At 38.9% G+C, this 26,988-nt stretch overlaps 1 protein-coding gene across 1 annotated transcript; it reads left to right on the top strand.

Moving 5' to 3' along the window:
* The first annotated feature begins 169 nt into the window (after positions 1–169).
* mrc2 (mannose receptor, C type 2) lies at positions 170–26,520 on the top strand. Its single transcript, XM_041972229.1, has 29 exons — positions 170–472; positions 5,718–6,122; positions 9,387–9,560; positions 9,697–9,861; positions 10,912–11,025; positions 11,279–11,422; positions 11,526–11,717; positions 13,584–13,738; positions 13,901–14,005; positions 15,749–15,864; positions 15,957–16,105; positions 17,994–18,211; positions 18,339–18,481; positions 18,924–19,020; positions 19,116–19,245; positions 19,380–19,412; positions 19,539–19,705; positions 20,344–20,512; positions 20,587–20,729; positions 20,881–20,989; positions 21,087–21,253; positions 21,340–21,448; positions 21,541–21,779; positions 21,897–22,059; positions 22,179–22,328; positions 22,565–22,678; positions 23,133–23,312; positions 23,990–24,013; positions 24,113–26,520. Exons 1-29 carry the CDS (start codon positions 346–348, stop codon positions 24,331–24,333), a joined length of 4,422 nt encoding a protein of 1,473 aa, XP_041828163.1. The 5' UTR covers positions 170–345; the 3' UTR covers positions 24,334–26,520.
* The last annotated feature ends 468 nt before the right edge of the window (positions 26,521–26,988 follow it).

Consider the following 26,988-nt stretch of genomic DNA (forward strand, 5'->3'; position numbering starts at 1 on the left):
TCACTGACGTGGACTCACTTGACTCACTTTGACACACGCGCGCGCACACACACACACACACACACACACACACACACACACACACACACACACACACACACACACACACACACACACACACACACACTGTTGACTCTTCTCCATTCATTCCAGCCCCATCTGACGGAGAGCCAGACGGAGCTCTAGCGGTCAAACTCGCCCTCAGCGCTGCATCAGTGAAACACTCATCCAGTTGCAGCTCCAGTTTCACTTCTTTTTCTTCTGCTGCTTCTTTTTTCTTTCTTTTTTTCCGCGTCGTTCGGGTTGTTTTTGCAGCGAGTGCGCGCGTGTGTTGTGGCTGTGAGCATGCAAAGCAACGAGCGACATCGAAACAAGAAATCAGGGGCAACATGGACAAATCGTCAACTTATATTTTACAAATGCACTTTATATTTATTCATCTTTAGTCTGGAACTGAAGAGAAGCATTACAGGTAAGGAGAGGGGAAAAAAAAAACTCGCAGGATTTATGATTTTGATGCACAAAAGTCGATAAATGAGGCAGATGTTGAAGCTATATCGGGCACGTTTTTGTTTAGCTGAGATCTTCCACTTTGGAAATGTATTTAAAAGCTGCTGATTTTGGATTTGGTGTCGTGGAATGCTACGACCCAAAAGTCCGAGCAGTGAGTAGAACCAGATGTGGAGACAAAATGAAGGGAGGAGGAGGAGGAGGGAAGGCACCCGAGGCTGAGTTTTTTGTATTTCTATTTGTGCGCAAGCTTTAATTTGAGAAAGCAAAGAAAACTAAAAATTTTCGTGCAATTTTTTTGTTCTATTTTGGTTCCGGGTGTCTTTTTTAGGCTGAATTGGGAAGCTACAGACTGTGGAGTGACGCTTCATTTGGCACCCTGGGGGCAGATGTGACCTTTGCATCCTGTTAGATGGCAATTAACACGCTCAGTCCGGACCATTACAACACCAAAAAACCCACCCAAATCTGGTTATACGGTGAAGGTTGGCTGGTTATTATTAACAGCTGTTTTGTTTAATTCCATCAACTTTTTTTTTTGCTGTATGATCAGATTAATGTCTGATTAAAATTTTCTCCCAAATCACCCATGTACTACAGTAGAATCTTAAAAGTCAGCTGTCATGTCTGACAATCAAAGCACAAAGGAAACAGCATTTTTTTCTCTGTTTGAACATGATGAATTTGACATTATTGACAGTGTTGAATGAGTTTTTTTAATGTAAACATCTTTTTTAAAAGTGTATCTCTCTTTTTTTTTTACAAGCTAAAAAGAATATCTGACCAAAAAAGTTTATGACAATCCCTGGGATTATACTACAAGATACACACCTAAATAATCTGGAACCCTTTCAAATGGCTCACACCCGTCTAGCATCAAAATCCCTTGTCATCCATTTTTATTCAAAATAGATGAGATTCTAAATTAAATACAAATTTGCTGATTTGTTTTCTGAAGTGCTGTCTCTTTGGATTTGTAGTGAAAATTGATTTATAATTCCCTGCCAGCAGAGTTTGACCTTGAAGATCTCTGATCTGAGTGATTTGAGCTCACTGTCACAAGCTTTTATGAGCTCTTTGGTTTTGCCCTGTGCTTGGGGAATACAAAGGAAAGATTAATTGTAGATGTTGCTGAACTCCCCCCTGAAATTTATTGTTTTTGACTGGCAGAACTTCAGTACAATAGTTTATTCAAGCATGTACAGACTAGTTCAGACTAACATGGTGTGGGTCAGTTTCTATCCTTAATCGATGGAGGGCGCTCTAGTTCTGATCAGACAGAAAACTCTTACCTTGTTTAATCCCACACTGTGATAACGCGTCATCCCTATTATATTGTGCATAAGTGTAGGAGTGATGGAAAGCTTTCATTCTGGTTTCTAAATTCAGTACACACACTTTCCCAGTGGTTCTAGTTTGCTGAGTTTCTGAGTGTGGCTGTTTTTGCCAAACGGCCTTCCTTCTCCTCCATGTTTCTCAGATGAGGTAAAAACCTATCCCTATCCACAGTCGGGGTTTCTTCAGAGGCCAGACCACCATAAACACTGACGAAACAAACACAGCAGGCTGGAATTTCCTGCCTCGTTGTTCGTTGCCTTTTTGTCACACTGACCAGTTAAAGGTCTGCTTTTTGTGCTTTTATTACAAACATCTGTCAAAACAAGGCTCTGGGATCGGTCTGTGGCTCAAACACTGTTTAGATCTGCAGGTCAAAGTGAAATATAAAAAAAAATTAATGAAAGAAACAGTCCTTCTACTGGTGAGTGATGTAATAGTCTACCAAAGAGTGTGTTGTTGAGAAGTTTGCAGAAGTCATCATATTTCAAGTTACAACTTGCTATTGATTAATCACCAAACATCCTAAAACCTGGTCCAACAGATGAGTGTGAGGAGGTGGAGCTTCTGGAAAGCTCAACTTCTTTTGGAGAAATGTCACTGGTTGATTTTGGCAGCAGGTTTCAGCTTCTCCCTTTGGTAGGAAAGTATCTTAAGCTTTGCAAAAGAAAAAGAGGGGTGACAGGGCAAAAAGGAAAGAAAAAAAGAGGATGAGATCACAGCAGGAGAGCTGTTGTGGCTTAGCTTTCACAGGGCTCAATGGCTTAAAGTTAATCTGGAATTCTGCACTCTCTGATTGCCCGGGAGTTTTCTCACATCAAACATGCAGCCACTTCCCATCCAGAATGGAATTAAAACTCCCTTTTAGATTTACTTCTTGCTGTCTTGAAGTTAAGTTTCAGGTTGTCTGGTGGATGAGAGCTTCTCTTGCTGTCGTATCACACAGTCACACAGTTAACAGAACTCAAAGCAGCGTAGTGCTTCATTTCAGCACTTCAGTGCTTATTTCTAGTGTGGTGAAAGAATCTTCCACAGGCCCTGCTAAAGCCAATCCACTGGAAAATAGCTTTAATTACTATGTTCAAAATGACTTAATGTGATCTTGGTGATCTATTGGTATAAATACTAAAAATACACTATTGTGCGGCTGTTTGAATGAACTTATAATGAGCATGACTAAGTTTTAAAGTAAGATTAAAGGAAAATGCGCACATTTTTATCAGTTGTTGTGGCGGACATTTGAAATAAATTACACTATATTGTTGAAAACAGCTCTATAATAGTTTTTCTCCAATAATTTTAGCAGCATATTGCCAAAATAATAAATTAGAATTCATGAAACGTGTCAATACTTAACCTCTAACTTCATTAATGATTTTATTTTGTCTCGTGTAACAACAAAAATATTTAAAAGTAGTTAATTAAAACATAGTGCTTGAGAAACTGGGATGCTAATTTTCTATTCAAAGTCCTAATAAATTAATAATTTGTTTACTTAGTTTTTTTATTGCCTGTTTGTTGTTGAAACTTTGAAGGCATTTTTCTAACAGAATTTAAAAGCATTTTTGTCTTTAAACACTCAATCGATTTTCCACAGAAACGGGTCTTTGCTTGCACCTTTTCCCCCCTATTTCATGCAGCCCTGGATTGTGTTGCATTAAAGAGGGCAGCTAATGACACATGAAAATATGCTTTACCCCAAAGAGGCAGCTGAAGCCTCTTAATAATTGCACCAGTGTTTGGATTCAACATTATGCCTCATACCTGTTTTCGTCTCATTAGAAAATTAAATGTGTTTCTGATTCCTTTCAGGGAACACTTTGGTTCTGATTTCAGACTTTAGTGAATAAAACAGTGAACTGGGAGTAAACAAAACTATCAACTGGGTGTTACGACAAAGCAATGATGAGCAAAACATTTAAACTCCATTTTCAATTTAAGAAAAAATGAGAAGAATGTTGATAGAGGTTCATCAAAAGGCAGCAATAAATAGTAACAAGTCAACAACATGACTGGGTTAAAAAATACAGATATGAGGTTAACCACTGTTATAATTCAATGTTTCTTAAGGTAAAATTTAAAAAAATTTGGGGATTTAATAATTTATGTCTCTTAATAGCGTTGAAAGAAATCCAGAGAAATTTAAACAAGAGAAAAGTCAGAATGAATCTTCTCTGAATGGCTGCTGCAGAGGCAGAGCTGCACAAAAACAGGATTTTGTGCATGGGTTCAGAAACACCCCTGAAGCTACACTTCATTGCTGGCTTTACCAACTCCACCAGGCAAAGAAAAAAACACGTATAAACAAGAAACAGGAATATTGTTTCTCTGTTCCCACAAAAGATTATATGAAATGCTAATGTAACATCCACATCTAACCTGCACTAGATGGTGGCCAGCTACTTAAAGAGCCTCTCAGTACAGCAAATATTCACCCGCTAGAAGGAACAAGCAGAAAAGATTTAGTGAATTTTATATTCACAACAGACAGTTCAGTTGTTGACTTTGTCACTATTTTCTTAACCAAAGAATTTCCATGTTGCTTCACATCACGGTAAGTACATTAGCTGCTCAACTTATCCTGTTGCTGGTCTGCTGAGTCCATCAGAAGGGAAAGTCTACCACTGAGCATTGTTTTTGCAAAGATCTAAAATATGGTAAAACACTGACTACTTTTAAGTACGTTACATAAACACTTAAAGAAAAAATATCTCTTTAGATATCCTAAATCAAGCAATGCTGGATTCCTCAGACCAGGTAGTAAATGTTCTCCTGTTCTAACTTTTTCACACATCAGAAAGAGTAACTATTTTCTGAGCTCTGACTCTGCTACCAACCAAACGAGCAAACATAGCCTCTGAGAAACTAAACCACAAAGTGCATGAAGAGAGGCGTGCCGGTCCACTCCTCCAGATTACAGGGATGTTTATGGCGCTTGATGAGACACCATTGTCCCAATGTTCATAAAAAACAGAACAGGAAGCTGTCAAGGATTTGAGAGGGCTGAGTGGATGGAGGTATCCACATATAGTCAAAACGCCCTGAGATCTTCCCCAGTCACCCTACTTCCTGGCCTCTCACACAAGCCTGCTAAGTAGGAATGCTGAGAATCTTTCTTTCTTTCTTTCTTTCTTTTTTTTTAAAAAAAAAAGTTGTGTTGTAGTTTTTGAAATTCTAGTCACCCAGGCTAGCACCCTGCCCCGCTTTACTGTATGTGTTTAGCTTAACACTTCCTTTATTTTTCCTTAGGCATTTGCACCAGTGCACAAAGTTGTATTTCCTATGAGAATCATGAGAAGGAGAAAGACATCTGCAAATTTATGACAGCTGCACATTTCAGCTGTGAAGACCGAAGAATCAAATACAGACTTGTTAAAACAATCACTTAGATGAGTAAAGCATATCAGTCACCCTACAGATTATAAAGATAAAGATTTTTATCCCCAAAGACCACCAGCAGCTGTTTTGTCTTCAGTCAAATCCAACAGAATTAGATAGATACAACAAGCTGTAATGAGCAGAATGAAAAGTGGTTTTGGGTTCAGGTTTTAGAAATAGGCAAATTTCTAACACCCAGGAGATGATGAAATACTTTAAACATGATCATTATTGTTGCATAAAAACTGATACAGCCACTTTTCGGTTTATTGTGTGTCATCTCTACAATAACCTCCCTTTTGTAAAGACATGTTCATGGATTTTGTTTACAGCGTTACATTTAGACAACAGATCCCACCATGAAAACTAGTTCAAACCCAGCAGTGTCCATTATTGGAGATATTGATCCATTCTCTGACCTCTTAGTGTTAACATGAAATTGCATTTGCATCAGTGTTATTGACTGCTGCTGCTGTTTCTCTCTCTCTTCATAGCACCAGTGGAGTCTGATGATTTCGCCTTCTTCCTCGAAGGGGGCAACGGGTGCCTGGGGGTGCTGGGTGACTCTATAATTGTGACACCCTCATGTGAGAAGCCCCACCAACGCTGGAAATGGGTAACTCGAGGACGCCTGTTCAATTTGGGCTCATCGTTATGCCTGGGCATAACCACCGGTAACGTCACCATCACAAAGGACAGATCTGCTCTGGGTGTGTACACGTGTGATCGAGAGCCCCCCAGAGTGCGTTGGTCCTGGAATTGTGGTCAGGTGTTGGACACCTTTAACACTTACCTTCATTCACCCTCACTCTGGAACTCATCCTTTACCTCGTCTCCCTCTACACTCAAATGGAGACTGTATGGTGATGTGCAGGACCTGTGCTCCAAAACATATCAAGGTAGGAGTCACAGAGCAGGTACTGTATCATTCAGATTAATGGTGGACCATACACTCTTATATGTGGCTCAAAAATTATGCGTGCTAGAATCAGTTTATCAGTTTTTATGCCACTCTTGTCATTTTGGACATGAATAATCATTTGTGTTATATTTTGGTCTGCAATAAAAAGTTCATGATTGGAATATTTTACCTTTTTTATTTTATTTATTTATTTTTTTTTTACAAATTTTAAAATATTTTCTAAAATTTAGAAAAGAAAATTACACAACAGCAGCCAATTAGCATCCATTTTGTGTGCATACACTTGTGAGAGAGTATGCATGTGTGTAACTGTCCAGACACTTCCTCTCTCGTTTCTTGCCTTATTGCAGTGGTTCCCAAACTGCAGTCGGGACCCCCAGGAGGGGCCAAGAGTTATTTCAGGGGGGCACAGCAAGGCTAAATGAAACTTATAGTTTTTGTACTGCTAACGATGTTGGGAGGCGATGAAAAGGGGGCCCTGCAGAAAAAAGTTTGGGAACCACTGTCTTATTGTCTCTTTACCTTATGCAGTTGTGACAAACTACCTGTCTCTGGCTGTGATCACTTCACACACTTTGTACACTGATCGTTGACTTTACAGTCTTTGTTAATTGGGCAGGTGTGACACCCCACCCACCTTGGATGAGAAAATGTTTAAATTAATTTTACTACTAAAATTTTGCAGATTTTTGCACTTTGGTGCCTCTTAAAAAAAGCTCATCTGGCATCCTTCTTGCATCCTCTCTCTTCTCTGTGCCCTTTTCAGTCATTAGAAGTCAACCCAATTCCAACTCTTTTCTTAATTTTCGCTCTGTCCCTTTCTCTTTTCCTCACTTCCTCAGATAATATCCTCCTGCATTTCTTTGCTGAATAAGCCATAATGAGTATTCAAAACAGCCAATGTGTTGATATCCAGTTGCTGGCATGTGACGCATGGCCACACAGCAAAACACAGCTGTCATACAATGCCCTGAGCTGGGAAAAAAAAAAGTTGTGGAGCTATGTATTTTGAACAACAAAGAAAGAACAAACCAGATATAGTTTTGTAATAGCCAACATCAATAGCTAGATGTTGGGTGTTCTCATTCTAACCTGCTTCAATGATGCATCTTAATGTTACAGTAGCACAGATGAACTATTCAAATGCTGGTACTAGAGAGGACCAATGTTGCTTTCTTCTCAGTCAAGCTTGCTTTATCTACATGGAACATTTGGAAAGTGAGGATGCAAAATGGTGGTGATATTCTGTTGGTTGCAATTTGTAGCTTTTACCACCAGATGTCACTACACTCCACACAGTGACCCTTTTACCTAAGCTATAAAACTGATATTTTCTTATGATTTAACTTAACGTGTCCATTGGGCTTTTATTATGGGGTTGCATCAGTGCCTAAGGTGTGGGCAGCTTCCACATCTGTGGAGGTTCCAGCAATGCTGAAAAGTACAATGATGTTTTAGAGCAACATCTGCTGCCATCCAGTTAATGCTACTTTCAGGGAAGACCTTGCATATTTAAGCAAAACAATGCTCAACCACATACTGCATCCATCACAACATCATGGCTTGCAAGCGGAAATTTCCAGGTGCCGAACTGGCCTGTCTGCAGTCCACACATTTCACCAATAGAAAACAATTGGCACTTCACGAAAAAAAAAAAACTGCAACAAAGGCTCATAAGTGTTAAGCAGCTAAAATCCTGCATCAGACCTGGTTTCCTTTCTTCCAAGATGGTTTGCAGAGTTGTTAAAAGAAGAGGGGAAGCTACACAATGGTAGACATCACCCTGTTGCAACTTTTTAAGATGTGTTGCGTCCATCAAATTCAAAATGAGTTAATATTTCCCATGAAAAAGTAAAACGTCACAGTTTCAACATCTGATATGTTGTTCATGCTCTATTGAGAATAAAATATGGGTTTATGAGATTTGCAAATGATTTCATTCTGTTTTTATTTACATTTTACACAGCATCCCAACTTCTTTTTGGAATTGAGATTGTACGACAATGATACACTGCTTTGGATGCGTTTAGTTAGAATAAATTGAATTATTTAAATTGCAGCTCAGGTAAAGATCCAGAAACAAATGTAAACATATATGCATTCACCAACAGGAAGGTTGACCATTTCATCCACAATCCTCTGTGGATCCTCTGCAGATGTGTTGTAACATGCTTCTTCCTGTGTGTTTCTGCCTCTGTGTGGCACATTTTTTGGTTTCCAGCTGGATCTGATCAAACGGATAAAGAAGAATCTGCTTTTAGGGGATGTTTGAGGACAAGTGGCAGCTTGCCAGTCAGAACGCCAAGGAAAACATTATCTGTGTTTTTGTAAATTCCAGTAAACACAGAGTTGTCCTTACCCCTCAAGTTATTTGTTTTCATATACAGTTTTCATTTCAGATTATATCTAATCATCGTGGTTTACAGTTAAGCCTTGTTTCCGCTGTCAGGGCCATTTTTATGAATATCAAATGTCACGGTTGTTCTGAAAGTTCAGCTGCGAAGCTCAGGGAGCTAACAAGCTCTGCTTGACTGCAGTTAAAACCAGATCTGCCATTAACATAAGACCAGAAAATCTCCATTCACTTTATTTTATTGTCTCTCCTTTTATTTTTATGTGGGGAAAGAGCTGGCTGTTTTGACATTTTTAACTTTCAGACTCTGATATTCACAAGTTTCTTTGTGAAGTCAACTCGCTGCTGAAGAGGAATGCCTCTAACATTAGTCAGCTTCACTGCAGCCAGTCAGTGGTGGAGCTTTCCTCCCTCACTTATCGTGTCTGCCCTACTTTCCACTGGCCTGACTTGTTTTGGTAGCGCTACAAATCCAGCCTCTTGATCTCTTGCTTAATTTCCGTTGCCCTTTCTTTTACTCTGCACTGAACCTGTGGAATGTTCACACTAGAACGGCAACCATGTGGTATTTTGTCTAAAGTTGAAGTTGATATCTCAAGGAATATAAATATGAAGAATAATCATTTTCCTACTTTCATGTCTGTTAGTTGTTTTATGAATTTCAAAAAGAATGCATAGCTTTACTAAAAGCCTGAGCATTTTTATTTTTCCACTCTTCCATCTGTTCATTTGTGTTTCACTACTATTTTGACTGTAACATCATCCTCTGTTTGGACTGTGTGTTTGATTACACAGGCTCCTGAGGTATTTCAGTGCAGTATAGTTCAAAATTCTAACTTTAGACAACACAAACAAAGCTTTAAACTCTCATCTCTGATTGCTCCTCAGAGATCTATACAATCCAGGGCAACTCTCATGGGCGCCCTTGCTACCTGCCCTTCCTGTATGATGGCCAGTGGTTTCACAACTGTACAAGTGTCGGCCGAGAAGATGGCCACCTGTGGTGTGCCACCACCCATGATTATGGCAAAGATGAGGTTTGGGGATTCTGCCCTGTCAAGAGTAAGTTATTGAATTCAGAGCTTTACTCTTAGATTTTTTTTTTTATTATTATTGGAATCTCATTGATTTCTACAGGAATATCCTCTCATAAATCTCATCATTCTCCTTTTTTTCCTTCCCATTCCTTCGCTGTCAGGCCGCAGCTGTGAGACATTCTGGGATACTGACCCACTGACAGACAGCTGTTACCAGTTTAATTTCCAGGCTACGCTGTCATGGAGTGAGGCTCGGATCAGTTGCCAGCAGCAAGGGGCAGACCTGCTAAGCATCACCAAGCTGCATGAGCAGACCTACATCAATGGTAAAGTCAGAGTTTGCAAATACACATTTATAGGCAGATGCTGAAGCTGTTTGTTTGAAATACGCATCAGTAAACATGCCGTGTCATGTTGTTATACTCTGTGTACTGATAAATGACAGAATAGATGATCATGAATTAATGTTTAGCCTCAGAAAGCGTATAAGAGATATTTAGGGTCTGTTGGGACTATAGGCTGTAATAAATTACACATAGTTGTCTTTCAATATAGAGCATAATGTTTGTAGAAAGAAAACAAAAAGATAAAAGTAAAGATGAAATAGCTGTGTATTCCTTCTTCAGTATTTCTACACACATGATGACATTTAGAAAAAAATCGAATTATTAGTTCAGCTAAAGCCAAACTTTTAGAATATACATCAACAGGGTAGCCTGAATGTTTTTAGTAAATTGAATTTCTCAAAGTCAGACTAACACACCCCAGATAAAGAGGTTGGGAGTCAAATTGCTTCTGCATGTCCTCTTCATCTGGATTCAAACAAGCCTTGGTAATCTGCATGTGCTTCACAGTGTCTGCCACAAGCTTTGGAAATAACAGTAAAATCAAATAAACAGAAGAGTAAAACGTGGGGAACATGCATCTGTTTTCTAATCAAATAAATAACTCAAGCATTCAGCATGTACATAATGTAAAGCTGTCTAACTGACCAGTCAACATGGCGCTAATAGATAAATGGAAAACAGCCCAATAATAAGTAGCTAAAAGGAGACATATCATATCTTTTGTATTGGAGTCTGATATACAGTATTTCAGCCAGGAGATCAATTTCCTGCTCAAGCTAAAACTGTAGCTCGACTGAAATGTACATATAAACGTACTTTAAACTCTACAATATATATGGCTTCAGTTTATTGAAAAGCAAATATGTTACACAAAATGAATAAGAGAGGAAACACAGTCTTCTGCATGGTGGTGCTTAAAATCACAGCTACACTTTTTGTTTAATCTTTTGTTACAAAACATCCAGAAATCATTTTCATTCCTAATATATTTGGTAGAACTAAAAGGAAAAATGTTGTTTGCTGTTTTAGGTTTGCTGACTGGCTACAGTGCTTCTTTGTGGATCGGCCTAAATGACCTGGACATCAGTGGAGGCTGGCAATGGTCCGACTCCTCACCACTCAAATATCTAAACTGGGAGCCAGGTTAGCCTGTAAAAACAATTTTGGTTTCTCTGTCTTTCTAAAGTATCTCTGATCTTTTTTAAACTCTTCGTTTCCCACAGAGTGCTGAGTAAGCATGCGTTCCTGCTTTTAGCTTTACTCTCAGCTAACACATCCACTTGGCAGCTTTCCAGAGCAACCACAGTATTTTACTGCTGCCCTGTAGAGCACATTTGAATTGGAGCACTGGCATCTGGGTTTTTCTGAGGAGTTTGTCTTTTTTGTTCAACTCCAGACCAGCCAAATCATGCTGAGGACGAAAACTGTGTGGTGATCAGAACTGAGTCATCAGGACGTTGGCAAAATCGTGATTGTTCTGTTGCTCTGCCATATGTCTGTAAGAAGAGGCCCAATGCCACCCTGGATCCTTTCACTACTGGTTTGTCTAGAAGCCGTTGCTGCAGTCCTCCGAATAAAACAAAATCTAAAGTCCCAGCACTCTTCAAGCATCTGGAGTTTGATGCATTTGTTTGCTTCCCCAGATTCGTGGGCAGATGATCAGAAATACGAGTGTGATGTGGGCTGGCAGGCCTTCCAGACTGGATGCTACAAGCTCACTTCTGAAAAGACTGACTGGAATGCTGCTCAGAAAACCTGCCAGAAGGTGGAGGCCAACCTGGTCAGCATCCATACGCTACCTGAGTTAGAGTTTATACTGCGCAACCTGAAGAAAGGTGATCATTTATTTATTTATTTATTGTCTATTTTTCTATTTTTACTTTGGACCTTTCCATTATTTTGTGCTGTTTTCTTGCTGTGCATTTTTACTGTTTTCTAAAAGCTCAACTTGTATTTTCAGATGCCTGCAAAGGCTCAAACTAGGAGATGGTTAAAGACAATGGGTCATAACATTTTTGGTTTAAATGGAAAATAAATACCATCAAGCTCAATCTGTAATAGTTTAATGAAACCTTTCAAAACAGGATTTGAATACCATTGATCGAGTGTTGTTTTCAGTGTTTTCAACCATGGCACTATGAGAATTAACGTTCTCAAATAGTTTTTTCCAGCTTAACTTGTGTTCGGAAATTTGTGTTCGGGGAATTATTTCTTCAATTTAAAAATACCAGTTTGTATTGTGTTATACATCACTGGAAAGCCGGGTTTGTCACCTTTACAATAAGGAATAACTTGTAAGGATCATACTTCTGCTAAACATGTAGTAATGTGCCTTATCCCCTGCATTGTTCTCCTGTTAGTATTCATTCTTAGTTTGAGTTTCTTGGTGGTCTTGTGATTGTACTCTTACACAATAATGAGGATAAAACAACACATATTGGCCATTTTTACAGCTTATTCATTTTGCACTGTCAGAAACACCAGTAGCATATGAAAGATGCATATACAGGCACAACAGCTTAGCATCTCCTCATGCTTGTCACCAGCCTGGTCACATATAGCTGTCCCATCAGACATCCCATCCACAACCAGGAGTTGATGAAGGTCAACCAGCATACTTGTATTGGTGAATCTGGCATGTGCAGCATACCCGAGCTGATCCAGCAGCTGAATCCAGTTCCTTATCAGTTCCCAGAGTCAGAACCAGACATGGAGAAGTTGCATTTAGCTTCTATGCTCCACATGACTGGAACAAACTCCCGGAAAGTCACAGATCAGCTGAAACACTCAGTTTATCTGAATCCATGTTAAAGACCCACCTGATCTCTCCTGCATTTCAATAGTTTCTAGTTAGTCCAAATGTGCATCTGGTTCTTTTAAACTGGAATCTTTAAACTTGATCATGTTTTAATATAGTCTTTCCTCACACTGGAACTTTATTGCTTGCATTTTATCTATTTTATTTTAACTTTTATTTCTGTTTTTATTTAATTAATTTTATTTCTTTTAATCTTTGGGTTTTTTAATGCACTTGTATTGCTTCCTGCACCTTCCTGCTGTAATGTTTTATGTAAAGCACTTTGAATTATCTTGTACATGAAATGTTCTATACATATATATTTGCCTTGCCTTGATAAATGGGGTTGATGTGTGGACACACTTCTTGCTCTGTGGGGGAAAGCATTATCATCCTGTAAGTTAGGCCTGTGATTCTGGAGATATGGGATTACCACTGTCTATTAGATGCCACACCTAATAAATTGACACACACCTGGCAGTAACTGAATTTCAAAATAATAGTGAAAACCAACAGGAGAATATTGCAGAGGATTTTGGTATATTTTGTAGGGGCGCTTACCCACATGTTTAGCTGTATTGCTCATTCCACAATTATATGATCCTTAAAAAGTTACATCACATTGTAAAGGTTCAGGCTTTCCTTCTATGTATAATACAAAACCAGTTGGTATTAACAAGGGGGAGAAATAATCAGCCAAACAAATGGCCTTAATAAAAGTTTATTTTACTACCTAATATGACAACAGTTCTCACATCAACATCAAATTGTATAAGAAATAAGAAAATCATTTAATTATTTTCACTTAATGCCTAAAGTTCACATCAAAGGTCGTAAGCCTATTTCTTTCTTCAATACCTTCTTTTTTAATGCATTTTTAAAATGTCTGTTTCTAATTTTCCAGACATTGATCAGTTATGGATAGGGCTCCATGACACCGACATGCAGATGGACTTCCAATGGACTGACCACACACCCGTCATCTTCACCTACTGGCACCCATTTGAACCCAATAACTTCCGCAACACCCAGGAAGACTGCGTCTCTATCTGGGGCTCGGTGAGTGATCCCCCCTGCATCCTCAGACTGACTCCTGAGGGCTTATGGCCCCGAGGGCTTTAATCATCCAACAGTAACATACTCTTAACTGTCAGCAAGTCTCCTCCATTTGTATATATTTACCATCTGTGCTGTCTGTTTGGACCTTGCTATTATGTGCAGGAGGGTCGCTGGGATGACAGCCCCTGTAATCTGACTCTGCCCTCCATCTGTAAGAAACCAGCAACAAAAAGTGATGGGAAGCCACAGCACCAAGACTGCAAACAAGTAACAGTACTTTTCTGCCTCTATGCTTCGTGCTTTATGCTTTGTTTACATCTGCCGCTCATGTTTTACAGTAAATGTGACATTCTCTTTGCTTAATATGTAGTTTTACAAACCCCAAAAAAGTACAATACATACAGGTAAGGACACGTTTGTGTCTTTAAAGAACATGCAACAAAAATATGGTGCACTATCTTGCCCACAACTTGTACCATCAAGCATTATCTGCATCTCGATGTAGCTCATAGTTCTTTCAGATGAAGGATTCAGTGTCTTATACCATCTCTGAACATGTTTTACCTTTGTGTCATTGAGATGTGTTGGGCAGCCGATTTTTATGATTTATGACGTAAATAATCTTAAATTGAGGGCCATGTTGCTTCTCAGCTGTTATGTTCAACACAGATCTCTCTATGGATAGACCATTTGTTTGGTGTAATGGATCTTTACACCCCTCCCTGGGGAACAAGTCATCATGCGACAAGGGTCATTTGGCATGGCTCACATTGCTGAGTCTGGTTGCTGTTAAAATCGAGCAGATGAACTCACTTCATGCAAAAATGAAGTTAACCTAGCAGCTGCATCAGAAACATTACAACACAAATATATCACACCACTTGTACCCTATCATAGGATGCTATCAAGCATTATACATACATACATATATGTATATATATATATATATATATATATATATATATATATATATATATATATACATATATATATAAGTATATATATATATATATATATTGCTAGCCTTAAAACTATTTCATCCCAATTCTTTTTTTTTTTTTTTTTAGTTAGAGGCCTGAAGTGCAAAACTTTATGTATAAAAATGGTGTCAAATGATCCAAACATTAAATATTTGGAGTTTATACTGCCTGCAATTACATAAAGCCTGAATTAAAGTGAGAATCTCAACACACTGTATTTTTTTTAAATTTATTTATTTTTTTTATGAATTTGTTTTGACTACACTGTCTGAACTTTTACCACTTTCAGTTTGCAATAATTCTGTTACAGCTTCAGAAGTTAAATTTTAGTATTAAATTTGTCAAATAATGTAAATGTTTAACTATATAAAAAATACAGTCTAATTGTGTGAGTAATGCTCCAGTTTCCTTTAGATTTATGGAGCTTTAAAGCAATATTATAAATAAAGCAACTTTAGTGTTTTAGTACTTTCGCTGCTGTCAGAGCTGACAAAAAACCACTACACAAAACCTGCTCAGCTCAGAAAAACAGCAATGCACTGCTGAATTGAAAGGAACATAGGAACATGCAACCCCTCGGCATATTTTGCCTGTTGGTTCTGAGCTTTGCGTCTGCACATATCCAGAAACTACAGAGCAAGAATTAGCATGAGGCAACAAGGCAGGGAAATGTCATCTCAGTATGCCCAGACTTGTTCGCCTCTTTCTGCAATTAGGATTCATTTTACTGAAAGAGAAGCTATTTTTGCTTGTTATATTCACAGAAAAGGTCAGATTTCAGGTATTGATTGGTTCAGACCTGACAGGGTGTGCCCACAAATTATTGTACCTCCTCCATATCAGATATTCTATAAGTGCTTCTACTGAAATATGGCTGAGAGTATTTGAACTTAAAGCTCTAAAGTTCAGATTTTCTCTATGAATACAGTAATGTATGCCCACATTTTTAAATATCTGCAATGATGTTTTGTTTTAGCCTGTTCTGTTTATTTAAAAATATGTTTGATTTTCACCTTTTTTCTCCTCTCAGGGCTGGAAGTGGCATAGTCCAGCTTGTTACTGGGTGGGAGAAGATCTGTTCACATTTGATGAGGCTAAAAAAGCCTGTGAGGATTACGGAGCCGCCCTCGTTACTATTACTAATAGGTGCATGAAACACATGCAAGGCATGACAGTGAATTACTCTTGGGTGTGTTTACCTGTGATGTTTGTATAAAAAGTCCTTTTTATCTGTAAAGGTTTGATCAGGCCTTCACCAACAGCCTGGTGCTTGGTCGCTCTGGAGATTCTTTTTGGATTGGTCTTCGCAGCCAGGACAGCGTCGGCTCGTTCCACTGGCTCAGTGGAGATGAAGTTTCCTACACTCACTGGAATCGAGACCAGCCGGGTAGGTCTGAGTTTACCCAATAAAAACACACCATCTAATGATAGACTGCGGTGTAATAATATTTAAATGTTAGAATAAATTGACACACTGCTTTTCGAGTAAACATATTGTGATTGTGGATATAAATCATCAACATTATTCAAAGTCAAAGCCAGCTTTATTGTCAATCTCTTCACATGTACAAGACATACAAAGGAATTGTGATTCTGTTTCACACTGTCCGACAGTGAAGACAGGGCATTTTAACACTGAACAGTGAAGTAAACATTAAAATAAGAATTGCACAGGCACAACAAATATCTGAAAAAAGAAAAACTGCTAAAATATCGCACAATGATAATAAATAAAGTGGAAAGATTTAAGGCTTACTGTAACAAAAAGGCTAACTGTAACAATAGCAATAACAAATCACAGTGATTTGAAAGTAGCAGCAAGGTTGTATGTATAAGTTGTGGTACTATGTACAGGCAAAGAGTTGTAGTATGTGAATGTTATGTATAGTATTGTAAAGGAAAACTGAGATTGTTGCAATTTGATAAAAACTGCCAATAGAAACGAATGCATCTGAAAATAAACAGCGAGAAAGCAGACTTCCAAAGCAATGTTCTCCTAATCAACTCAAACTATTATTCAAATATTATCAGTAAAAAAACATTGCACAATGATAATAGAGTGTAAAGTGTAAAGATTTAAGGCATGAACTGATCCTGAGGCTAACTGTAACAATAACAAAGAGGCTGGAAATGCAACAAATATGACAATAGATAAAGTATTCTAATTTAATTTCATATAATGCTTTATATTTATTAACATTTAATTAGTTGGTTATCTTAAATGAACTGTTTTATCAACTAGTTTCAGCTCTTTCACTCATTTATATTTGCATTTGTGTTTTAATTCTGTTCTATCATTTTTCTCCTTTATTTCATTTTCCAAACCCACTGTCTGTTTAATCCCCTGTACCTTTTGCCTTAATAGGTTTAGACCCTTTGGGGGATTATTAAAGTTTAATCTAATGTATACATGGGGATTTTCAAATGCCCAAAATATAAATATCAGTTTAAATGACAGCCAATTTTGGATTTAATCTAGAAGAAGGAAAATGGATTGGACACAGGTCTCTTCTCTTGGGAAAATGTACCCTCTGAAGAACACTCTGATGTCCTATAACTCTCAAACATTGATGATTATCAAGCAAACAATCCTTGTTTTTGTTTTTTATTGTCCTTAGCGTCATAGCCTCTAAGGCTATGTGCTACTTTAGATTAAGCAAACAAAGAATTCTGTTTTCATGGAATAGAGATTCACATCAGCCATTATCTCTAAACAAAACCTGGGGACAAGGACTTGAAACAGATGTGGGCGAGTTGTCTGACTTCAAAGTCACTGATTGATCCAAAGATATGAACAGTATGACCTTTACTCAGTTTAAAGCTTTAGTTTATTACCTCTGTTGATGTGGCTGATTAAAGGCTGACATTTTATAACATCAAAATTCACCCGAAGGGTCTTGTTTTGTCGCCTTTAAAGCTGTGAAGCTTGTGAGCTCACACAGAAAAACAGACACATACCATTTCAAACTATCCAGAATTCATGAAATAAACAAAGTCCATCGTGTAAAATACCATCGAACTAAGAATGTACAAACTTATCTTTCTGACATGATCCATATGGCAGAACCGAACAGCAGAGCCAAGAAAGCTCACTGGATAAGCTTTCTTTGTTTTGAGAGCAACTAAATGCTAACACTCATAATTGTCCTACAGGAAATGTGTTTACATTTTATTTAAAAAAAAAAAAACATTCACACACACACACACACATATCTCATCAGTGCAACCTCTTTCTCTTCTCTGCTCACCTACACTTTACCCTGTGTCTATTTCAGTAAACATCCGAGGCGGCTGCGTTGCCATGGCCACGGGCTTCACAACAGGTCTGTGGGAGGTTAAGGAGTGTGCGTCAGTGAAAGCGAAATTCATCTGCCGTCAGAACCAGGACACAGCTCTGAGCCCCGAGCTCCCCGCCCCTCAGCCCACCCCAAGCCTCAGCGGCTCCTGTCCCAGCAACTGGAAGAGCAACAGCAACCTACGCTACTGCTACAAGGTCCATCTCACAAAATGAATGTTGTACTAAGATTCAGTACCCTGCTGTAGACTGAAAAAGTAGCTGTTGTAGATGTTGTGTTTGTAACTTGGCAATAGATTCACCACCTTTTATCACCTGCACACAGGTGTTTCACTCCTCCCAGCTGGAGCAGAAGCTTAGCTGGCTCCAGGCACACCTGTTCTGTCAGAAACATGGAGCCAATTTGCTGAGTATCAGCGGCCCTGAGGAGGAGCACTTTGTTCTGCAGGTCCTCCATGAAACATTTGGGTTGGTATGACTTCGTTGACGATGATGATGATTTTAATGATAATACAACATAGAGTCAAGGCAGATTTTTGAACCGTCAATGAACATATAATTTAATAGTATTCCTAGACAAGACTGTGTGTGTGTATGTTTGTGTACATGAACATGAAGATGATTGTATATACGAATAGCATTTTGTGAAAAAAAAAAAAAGACCAAAAAAAAAAGAATTTTTACTTTTTTTTTCAACCTGAAAAATCCTGCCCCATTTGATAGACTATTATGGATGGAAGCCCAGAGAAAACCTCTAAGTAAAATGTGGTCATGCTGAGTGGCTTTGAAAAAAATATGTATAATTCTTGTCCATATACATAAACAGAGTGATTATCATTTTGTGTCTGTTTCACATTCATCATGAGCCTGGGCTGGGTGATGATACTAATGATAGTGATGATGGCCACAGGGAGTCCGAGGAACATGAGCAGCACTGGTTTTGGATTGGATTGAACCGTAGGAACCCCATGGACAACGGCAGCTGGAAGTGGAGCGATGGACTTGCAGTGAGTGAAAACTGCATGCAAACCTCATTCTGTTCAAACAAAATTAGATTAGAATGGTTAAAATGCACACTGTTTATTCTTTGCTTGCGGCTCAGTTAACATACCAGAACTTTGGCCGCTACTACTACAACATACGGCAGTGTGCTGCAGCAGACTTGGGTACAATGACCTGGTTGGCCATGCACTGTGATTCAGAGTTAGACTGGATTTGCAAGATTCCCAGAGGTATAACAGCTCTGCATACATACATAAATACTCTATTACTTTTTTTTTTACTACAGCTTGCTGTCTCTGTAAAACACTGAATTGCTTTCTTTTTATGGTCTTCCTCCTTTATCTTGTCATTACTGTGTTTTTAGGGAGTGTTGAGAAGGTTCCAGAAGATACTGAAGGTCTGTCTTGTTTCATTAGTGCTAATTTCCTTTTTTTCCCTTCACATAATCAAATTAGTCACAAAGTTATTTCAGAATAACCTTAATATGTGTCACCTCTACCTTATGTTATCTCTTGTGTCTCAGGTACCAGTTCACCAGAATGGGTTACCTTTCAGGAGGCTGAGTACAAATTTTTTAACCACCGCACCACGTGGGATCAGGCCCAGAGGATCTGCTCCTGGTTTGATTCCTCCCTGGCCTCTGTACACTCAGCTGAGGAGCAGGCTTTTTTGGCTAACACTTTACATAAGGTCCAGTTTGTGTTTTCAAAATCCTTACAAATTCAAGTCTCTAATAACCACAAAGCAGAATGACAGAAGTGACTAAATGTAATTTACTGTGTTGCCCATGTGCTGCATAGCAACTGCATTGCGTAATGGTGTTTTTCCATTGCACATGGTAGGCAGAATATTTTACTCACTGTCATAGTGAAAGTTTTTTTTATCTGCAAACAGAACTTTTCCAAAAAAAGTCCATGGCCTGGATTTGCAAGCTTCCACTGTTATTGAAAGACATGCCATTAGGACAGAAATGTAGCTGCAGCTGGTGGCCTTGCTTTTCTGTTCAAAAATAGTATTGTTTGCTAGGTCTTGGAGCATATCTGTTCTTTTTGTCACATTTTTGCTTTGGTCCAACTTTTTTGGAGCCTTGACTGTGGCAATACCAAAAATAGGTATCAGTTACACAGTACTACATATGATAAAAATCTAGAAACAACCATGCTGTATAGTACAGTACCATACAATGCAATAGAAACAATTAAAGCTAAGAATGATCTAAAAGTAACTGCAACAACGATTGCCTGTAAATCTGCACTACCCCTCTATAAACAAACCTGATATGTTTAAAAGACACAGACAGGACTTGACAGTTTCCATCTCACCCTCAGATGGTGAAAGTGGAGGCGGACAGCTGGTGGCTTGGGCTGCACACCTATGAAAATGACGGGCGTTTCCGCTGGTCTGACCACTCCGTGCTCAATTACGTTTCGTGGGCTCTTGGCAGGCCACATCCGGTCAGCCGTGATCGCAAATGTGTCCACATGTCTGCTAGCAAAGGTGATTTCAGCCAGAAATAGTTCTTATAAGACTAATTCTATAATGCACTTACTGTGTTTTTCACAACTTAACAGCTGACTGGGGTGATCAGAAGTGTCACTCTGATCTTCCCTACATCTGTAAGAGGGTGAATGTAACAGGGACCATTCCTCCAACACCATCATCTCCTCACCCACCATCAGGTTGTCCAGTTGGATGGTCTTCCTATCAGCATAAGGTAGAACTATAACATTTACAATAAAAAGTTGGATGCAGGCTGTCTTGGATCCACCTAATATCTAAACTGCATTTTATAGACACAGCATTTTATACAATAACACCAAGCTCAATAAATTTTCTTCTTTTTTTGACATCTGCTATGTCTGTAGTGTTTTAGAGTGTTTGATCAGTCACCCCGGGTCACATGGTCTGCAGCCAAGTTGAAATGTGAGGCACAGGGTGGCATGCTGGCAGTGGTATCCAGTCATTTGGAGCAAGGTAGTTACAACAAAGTGCGGCCATCTCCAAGTCAAAACATAGAAAGTAAGGGAGGTTTTTCCTCACACTAACATGCAACTTTTTTTTTCTCTCACAGCTTTTGTTACCACCTTGCTGAAGAATGCCAGCACTGACCTTTGGGTGAGCCTGACTTCTGACTCCAAGGGTCACTTCCAGTGGACCAAAACTGGTCTGCTCAGCTACACCAACTGGGCACCCGGTGAACCCCTCGACAACAGCGGACCACACCACAACAGGACCCCGGTACTTGTGATTTCTGCCAGTTACTACTCATGTTATGCCTTTGTCATCAGACTGTATATGTTCTGATGGTTTATCTGTCACCTCAGGGAAACTGTGTGGTGATGGTTCATGGCAACCCACAGAAGAAAACTGGCATGTGGGCCTCCCGAGCCTGTGAGATAGAAAGTAATGGCTTCATCTGCCAAAGACAACAAGGTGTGATATTCAGTAATAACAACAGTGATTTCTTTTAAAAGCCAAATTAGTTTACAAAGAGAGATGTTGAATTAAATCATGTCTGACTTAAGACCAAGGTCTGCCTCCGGCTCCGGCCTTCATTCCTACCTCCCTGTCAAAACCCGTGGAGCTGGGTGGAGTGACATACAGGGTGGTGAAGAAGCGTCTGGATTGGACGGGTGCTCTTCACCTCTGTGAATCTTTGAATGGGACCCTGGCCACAGTGAAGGATCCCTTCCAGCAAGCTTATCTCACACTGCTTATAAATAGCCTGCACCAGCCTGCCTGGATTGCCCTCTACAACTATGGGGTGAGCCAATAAACATGCATATCTCTCATTATGTTTATTTAGAGTCAAATAAATACAAGTTCCTCCAATGTGAGCGAAACTGTTGAGAAATATAACTTATTTTTTGTGTGTGTTCAGGGACGGAGCTTTACCTGGTTGGGTGATGAAGAAGCAACATACTCAAACTGGAAAGATGGGGAGCCCAATCAGATGGCTGGTTGTGGCCACATGACCACCACTGGCCAGTGGACTATGACACCCTGTGATGCTAAACTGGAGGCTGCCATCTGTCAGATTAGCAGTATGTGTGTGGTTCAACAAGCAAATATAGTAAAATGCCAAAACAAATGCACAAAAGTCAAATGAAAAGTGTAAAGAGCTGCACCCGTATATTTACTCCTGTTGATTTTCTCCTTGCAGATGACCCTGTGATCCACCAGTGGGTCTACCCTGGACAGTGCCCCCATTCTTTGGGTGAATGGGCATGGGTGCCCTTCAGAAATCACTGTTATGCCTTCAACCTGCAAAGTCTTAAGCTGCAGCAGGATGCACACACATCCTGCAAAAAAAGTATGTAAGCATTTTAGAGGTAGCCTCAGACATCTACCCACATAGCTCATGTAATGACTCGAAAACCAATAGATTGCACTACTCCTGACCTTTTCCACAGCAAACAATTGACAAAACACATCCATATATCTAAATTTAGAAGTATTTAATTGAGCACATGACCCCATTATTAAGTTTCTCTACATGATCAATTCTGTTTTGCTTCATCTCTGTTTTTTCTTTTTTTCCTTTTTTAGTGGGAGCAGAGCTTCTGTCCATCTTGGATGAGACAGAGAACAGCTTTATATGGGAACACATCCAGAGCTATGCAGAACAGGCACATGGTGCTTGGCTGGGCATCAGTGTAAAAGGTCCAGCACTACAGCCTCACACTGTCCTCTTCATCTCTTTCCATAGCACAACACTTATTAACCTTCAGATTTTTATAAAACCCAAACATATTAGTTTTCAACTTTTTAAAGAAGCTTTTCTTGCTAATTTACCTAATTTAATATGTTTTTCTTAATTATTATAAACTCATTTATAGTATAATCATTGATAAGAATAGGAAACTTGATTAAGATTTGTGTCAAATAAATGCAATTAAGGAAGATGATTTATTCCAGTAAAGCTAATTTATTTAAACTTCAATATCATCAGCTAGAACGATTTAATAATTTGCGTGAAATGCCTTTAAATATTTTTTATGAGGGTAATGGGGAGATTAAATCCAGTAAACCTCTACAACTAAGGCAGAACTAAATATGAGAGGTTTGAGGGGGTTTTAAGCTCCTCTGAAAGTGTATGTGCTTGTGTCTGACACAGGTAGAGTTTTTGTGTGGAGTGAAGACATGGAGATGTCATTTACCAACTGGGAAGCGCGGGATGTGGCTTTCTCTGTGCTGTCTATCAACTCCTGTTTCTGGATCCAGAGCAACAGCGGCCTGTGGAAGCCAGGCTCCTGCAGAAATCGCACACATGGAGTAATCTGCAAACAACCTCGTAGTAAGACACACAAGACCATGAGACCACTTTATCCAAACTTTTTTAATAGCCGAAACAGTTTAGAAACAGCTGAATCCAATTTGCTTAAGAAGCTTACAAGATAAGCATGATAAATAAATAAATAAACACACACACACACACACACACACACACACACACACACACACACACATATATATTATATTATATTATATTATATTATATTATATTATATTATATTATATTATATTATATTATATGTTAAGAAACAAGTACAAAGAAATTTTCCTTTTCTTAAATTATTCTTGAAAATGTTAAGAGAGAAACAAATAAAAAAAGTTTATAGAAAATATTAAGAACACTGTTCTGAAAGATTGTATAATCAGGAAAGTATTTGGTGACAGGTAAGGGTGTCAGGATTAGATATAAAAGCAATGTAGTTTACAACGTTTTGCCAAACTCTATCAGAAAATCAACAACCAACAAACCTTTTTTTAGTATAAACTTGTAATTCCTTGTAATGTAAGTGTGTAATTTTGTCAAAAGATTCAGGGAATTTGGGAAAATCTGAGTGCTTAAAGGCCAACGGTGGAAATGGCTAAATTATGACTGCATTTTCAAAAATGCCTATTTTTCTGGAAATGGGGTTTGTATCAGAGCAATTAGTTTTCATTAACTATTCCTTGTTTGATTTGCAGGCGCTGAAACATCACCAGTCACATGTAAGTTTGCTCTTCAATTTGATGTTTTGCTGTTTGTTTGTGTTGTGTTCTGTAAAATGACCCATGTATGCTAATTCAGATTCTTCCATCTCTGTCCAGTGGATGCTGATCACCTGCCCACTCTCATTATTGTCATGGTGACGGGCCTGGTGCTGGTGGTACTGATAGTTACTGTGATCTACCTGTACCGTCGGCGAAGTGTTGGGGCGCGGGGCTCCTACGAGGGGGCTCGCTACAGCCGCACCAACTCCAGTCTTGCCGAGCAGACAGAGAAGAACATCTTGGTGTCTGACATGGAGCTTAATGAGCAGCCAGAGTAGCTCCAGCCACGCTGGACCAACCAACCGACCCAGGACTGGACCCAAGTTTATGCAAGAGAGGCTGATTGTAACGTGTTGACTCAGATTCTGGTACACTTTGTGGCTTCGTGTATGTTTATTTTTATTTTTTTTTGTCTCTTTTGAAACCAAAAGATATTTTTAAATTGCTGAAATGCTGTGTAGAGCGCAGCAGATGATTAAATTGTAAACTGAATCTCTAACTTCAAAATTCTCACTTGCCAACAGTTCCAGCAATTTCTCCTTTGATGAATCAGATACTTTCATTTGCTTTTATCTAAAAACATTCATGAAGGCTATAATTGATCTACTGGGAATAGTTTAATTGCAGCTGAAAATATTCAGTATAAGACCAGTTTTGTTTTCAAATAACTCCTCACTGTCTTCCCTGGTGCCAAAGTCAATTTTTGCACACTGTATATTTTCAATCTTCTTCCTATTTTGTTTGGAAGAATCTTAACTAAACTTTCCTTCCATCCTGTAATAGTCTTCTTCAGGGCCAAATTTATCTTTTTTTTTTTTTTTGCCATGTCCATATTAACCCAAACTTGAACTTGTGTTTCTGTTTTTTCACATATTTGTCATTATCTGTGCAGCTTTAGAGAACTGTTTCTCATGATGCATGTGTGGTTTTTTGAGCCTGCCTCTCTTCTCCTTTATGGTCTGACACGTCAACACCAGCTGTCTGGCTAGCAGAGGAGGTACAAGTCCAAATGTGAACATGTGGAAGGTAACAGACACCGCTGACCTCAAATCGTCTGAGGGTACACACTATAATTGTGCACATAAGTAGAACTTTGTATTGAAGACTGCTCTTTAAACAGACAACATTGTATTTTCTTTTAGCGCAGCAGGACTGAAGGTTGCCATCACATGATCATATTTTGAGCCACCATGGCTCAGTGGACATTTTGGCACTTTTTTTTACTCTGGTTTTAATCTTATTTAGTCTCAGTCATGCACTTTCCTTTAGTCATCATCTAAAGAATGCAGTTCATGCTCTGCAATTCTTAATTTTTGTTTGCCTTGACTGTTCCATCTGGAATTGATTCAGCAATTTTTTAGGGTAGTAATTTTCTTTGCATGCACTATAAAAAAGGGGGGGATTGTAATTTGATATCTGTCTGATCCATCATTTTTATGACCTGCAGTTCACTTTTCTGGATGTTACATCACCATCATCTTGATAGTCTGCTCTCTTTTTGACCTCTTAAAGACACAGGGTTTGTAATATGATTTGACTTGTATATGACTGGCAAAGATATTAAGAAATGCTTCTAGTTTTATTGAAAAATTGCCAACACTTGAATTTCTTTTTGGCCTGCAAAGGAGAATGTGTGCAACTAAGTTGCATATACATGCCAAAGACTGGGCTGAATTCAGCATTTTTCTAAGGGAAAACCTACAATCTTCTAGATCATGTTAAGATTTCACGTGTGCAGAGTGTAATGACCAGAATTCATTTCAAATATTTAACTACTCGCCTTCAGCCTTGCCTGTGATCATTTTTTTCTCTTCCTGCTTGGAGGAATGCTTTGGAGCCATTTCAGTCTGACGTTTTTGGTGTTTCGCTGAGCTGCTGTTAAAAAAAAAACAAAAAAAAAAAACAGCTCTTTTTGCTCCTTGAGTTGGACTAAGATTGAAGGGGGAAGGGAGGAGGAGAAGTGTATCTGTGTGTGTGTGTGTGTGTGTGTGAGTGTGTGTGTGTGTGTGTGTGTGTGTGTATGTGCAGTCTCCAGCTGTGGAATGTTGAGTCGGCAAGAAGAGCTCAGTGGCACGTCTGGAACCAATCAGAGGAGGAGGGTTTAGGGACACAAAGGGTCAGAATGGTGGAAAAAAAAAAAGGAAAGCTACATGAAGGATAAAAGGGAAAAAAAGGAGAGTGAGGAGGAGTCATGGATGTAGGTGGAGAAGGAGGAGTTTAAAGGGTGCAGTGGTTTTGGGTCAGGCTTACCCTGTCCTCTGCTGGTGGATTTCTGTACAGGTTGCAGTTGAATGACCTTATTGTGGAAGTGATTTAGAGATGCCACAGTTTGAGCTGTGTGTTCCTCGTTGTATGTGACACAGGCCAGCTCCTGTCCCTGTGAAGATACCTGAAGCACCTGTTCAATTTTTTTTTAATTTTGTGTGTCAGTTTTATATGAAATTAATAAAGTCTATGTTCTCAAAGCTCCTTGGATCTTGATTCACTCTTGGATAAAGTCTTATGTGTGTTCAGTGAACCATCTAGTTGCTGGAAATGTAATGCTAAGTTTTCCCAGTGAGCTGGAAAATTAAGTGAAAATTGAGGGTCTAAAATGAAGACTGCAGTGTCCATCTTTCTCCACAAGAGGGCACACCTCACCTTTGGTATGACACTGAACATAGTCATCTGATTCTGACGTCTTCTATTGTCTCTGGTTATTGTCTGTTTTCTGTTGCAGTGTGTGACCTGCAATACCTTGAATATTAGATACAAAATGACAGAAGTTGTCCCTCTTAGTTTATAGATTTTTAAAAGGTTTTGTGCTCAGTGCTGCATTAAATAGATGTGGCATTTGAGCCGTTAATTCTTGATTTGTACAGCAGGATTTCAGTCAATGTCATTAAAATTAAGTCTTCTTTTATAAGACACAAATACTGCTCAAAAACTGGATT

The sequence above is a fragment of the Melanotaenia boesemani genome, chromosome 2 (assembly GCF_017639745.1).
Source record: "Melanotaenia boesemani isolate fMelBoe1 chromosome 2, fMelBoe1.pri, whole genome shotgun sequence".
In the NCBI taxonomy this organism is placed as follows: domain Eukaryota; kingdom Metazoa; phylum Chordata; class Actinopteri; order Atheriniformes; family Melanotaeniidae; genus Melanotaenia; species Melanotaenia boesemani.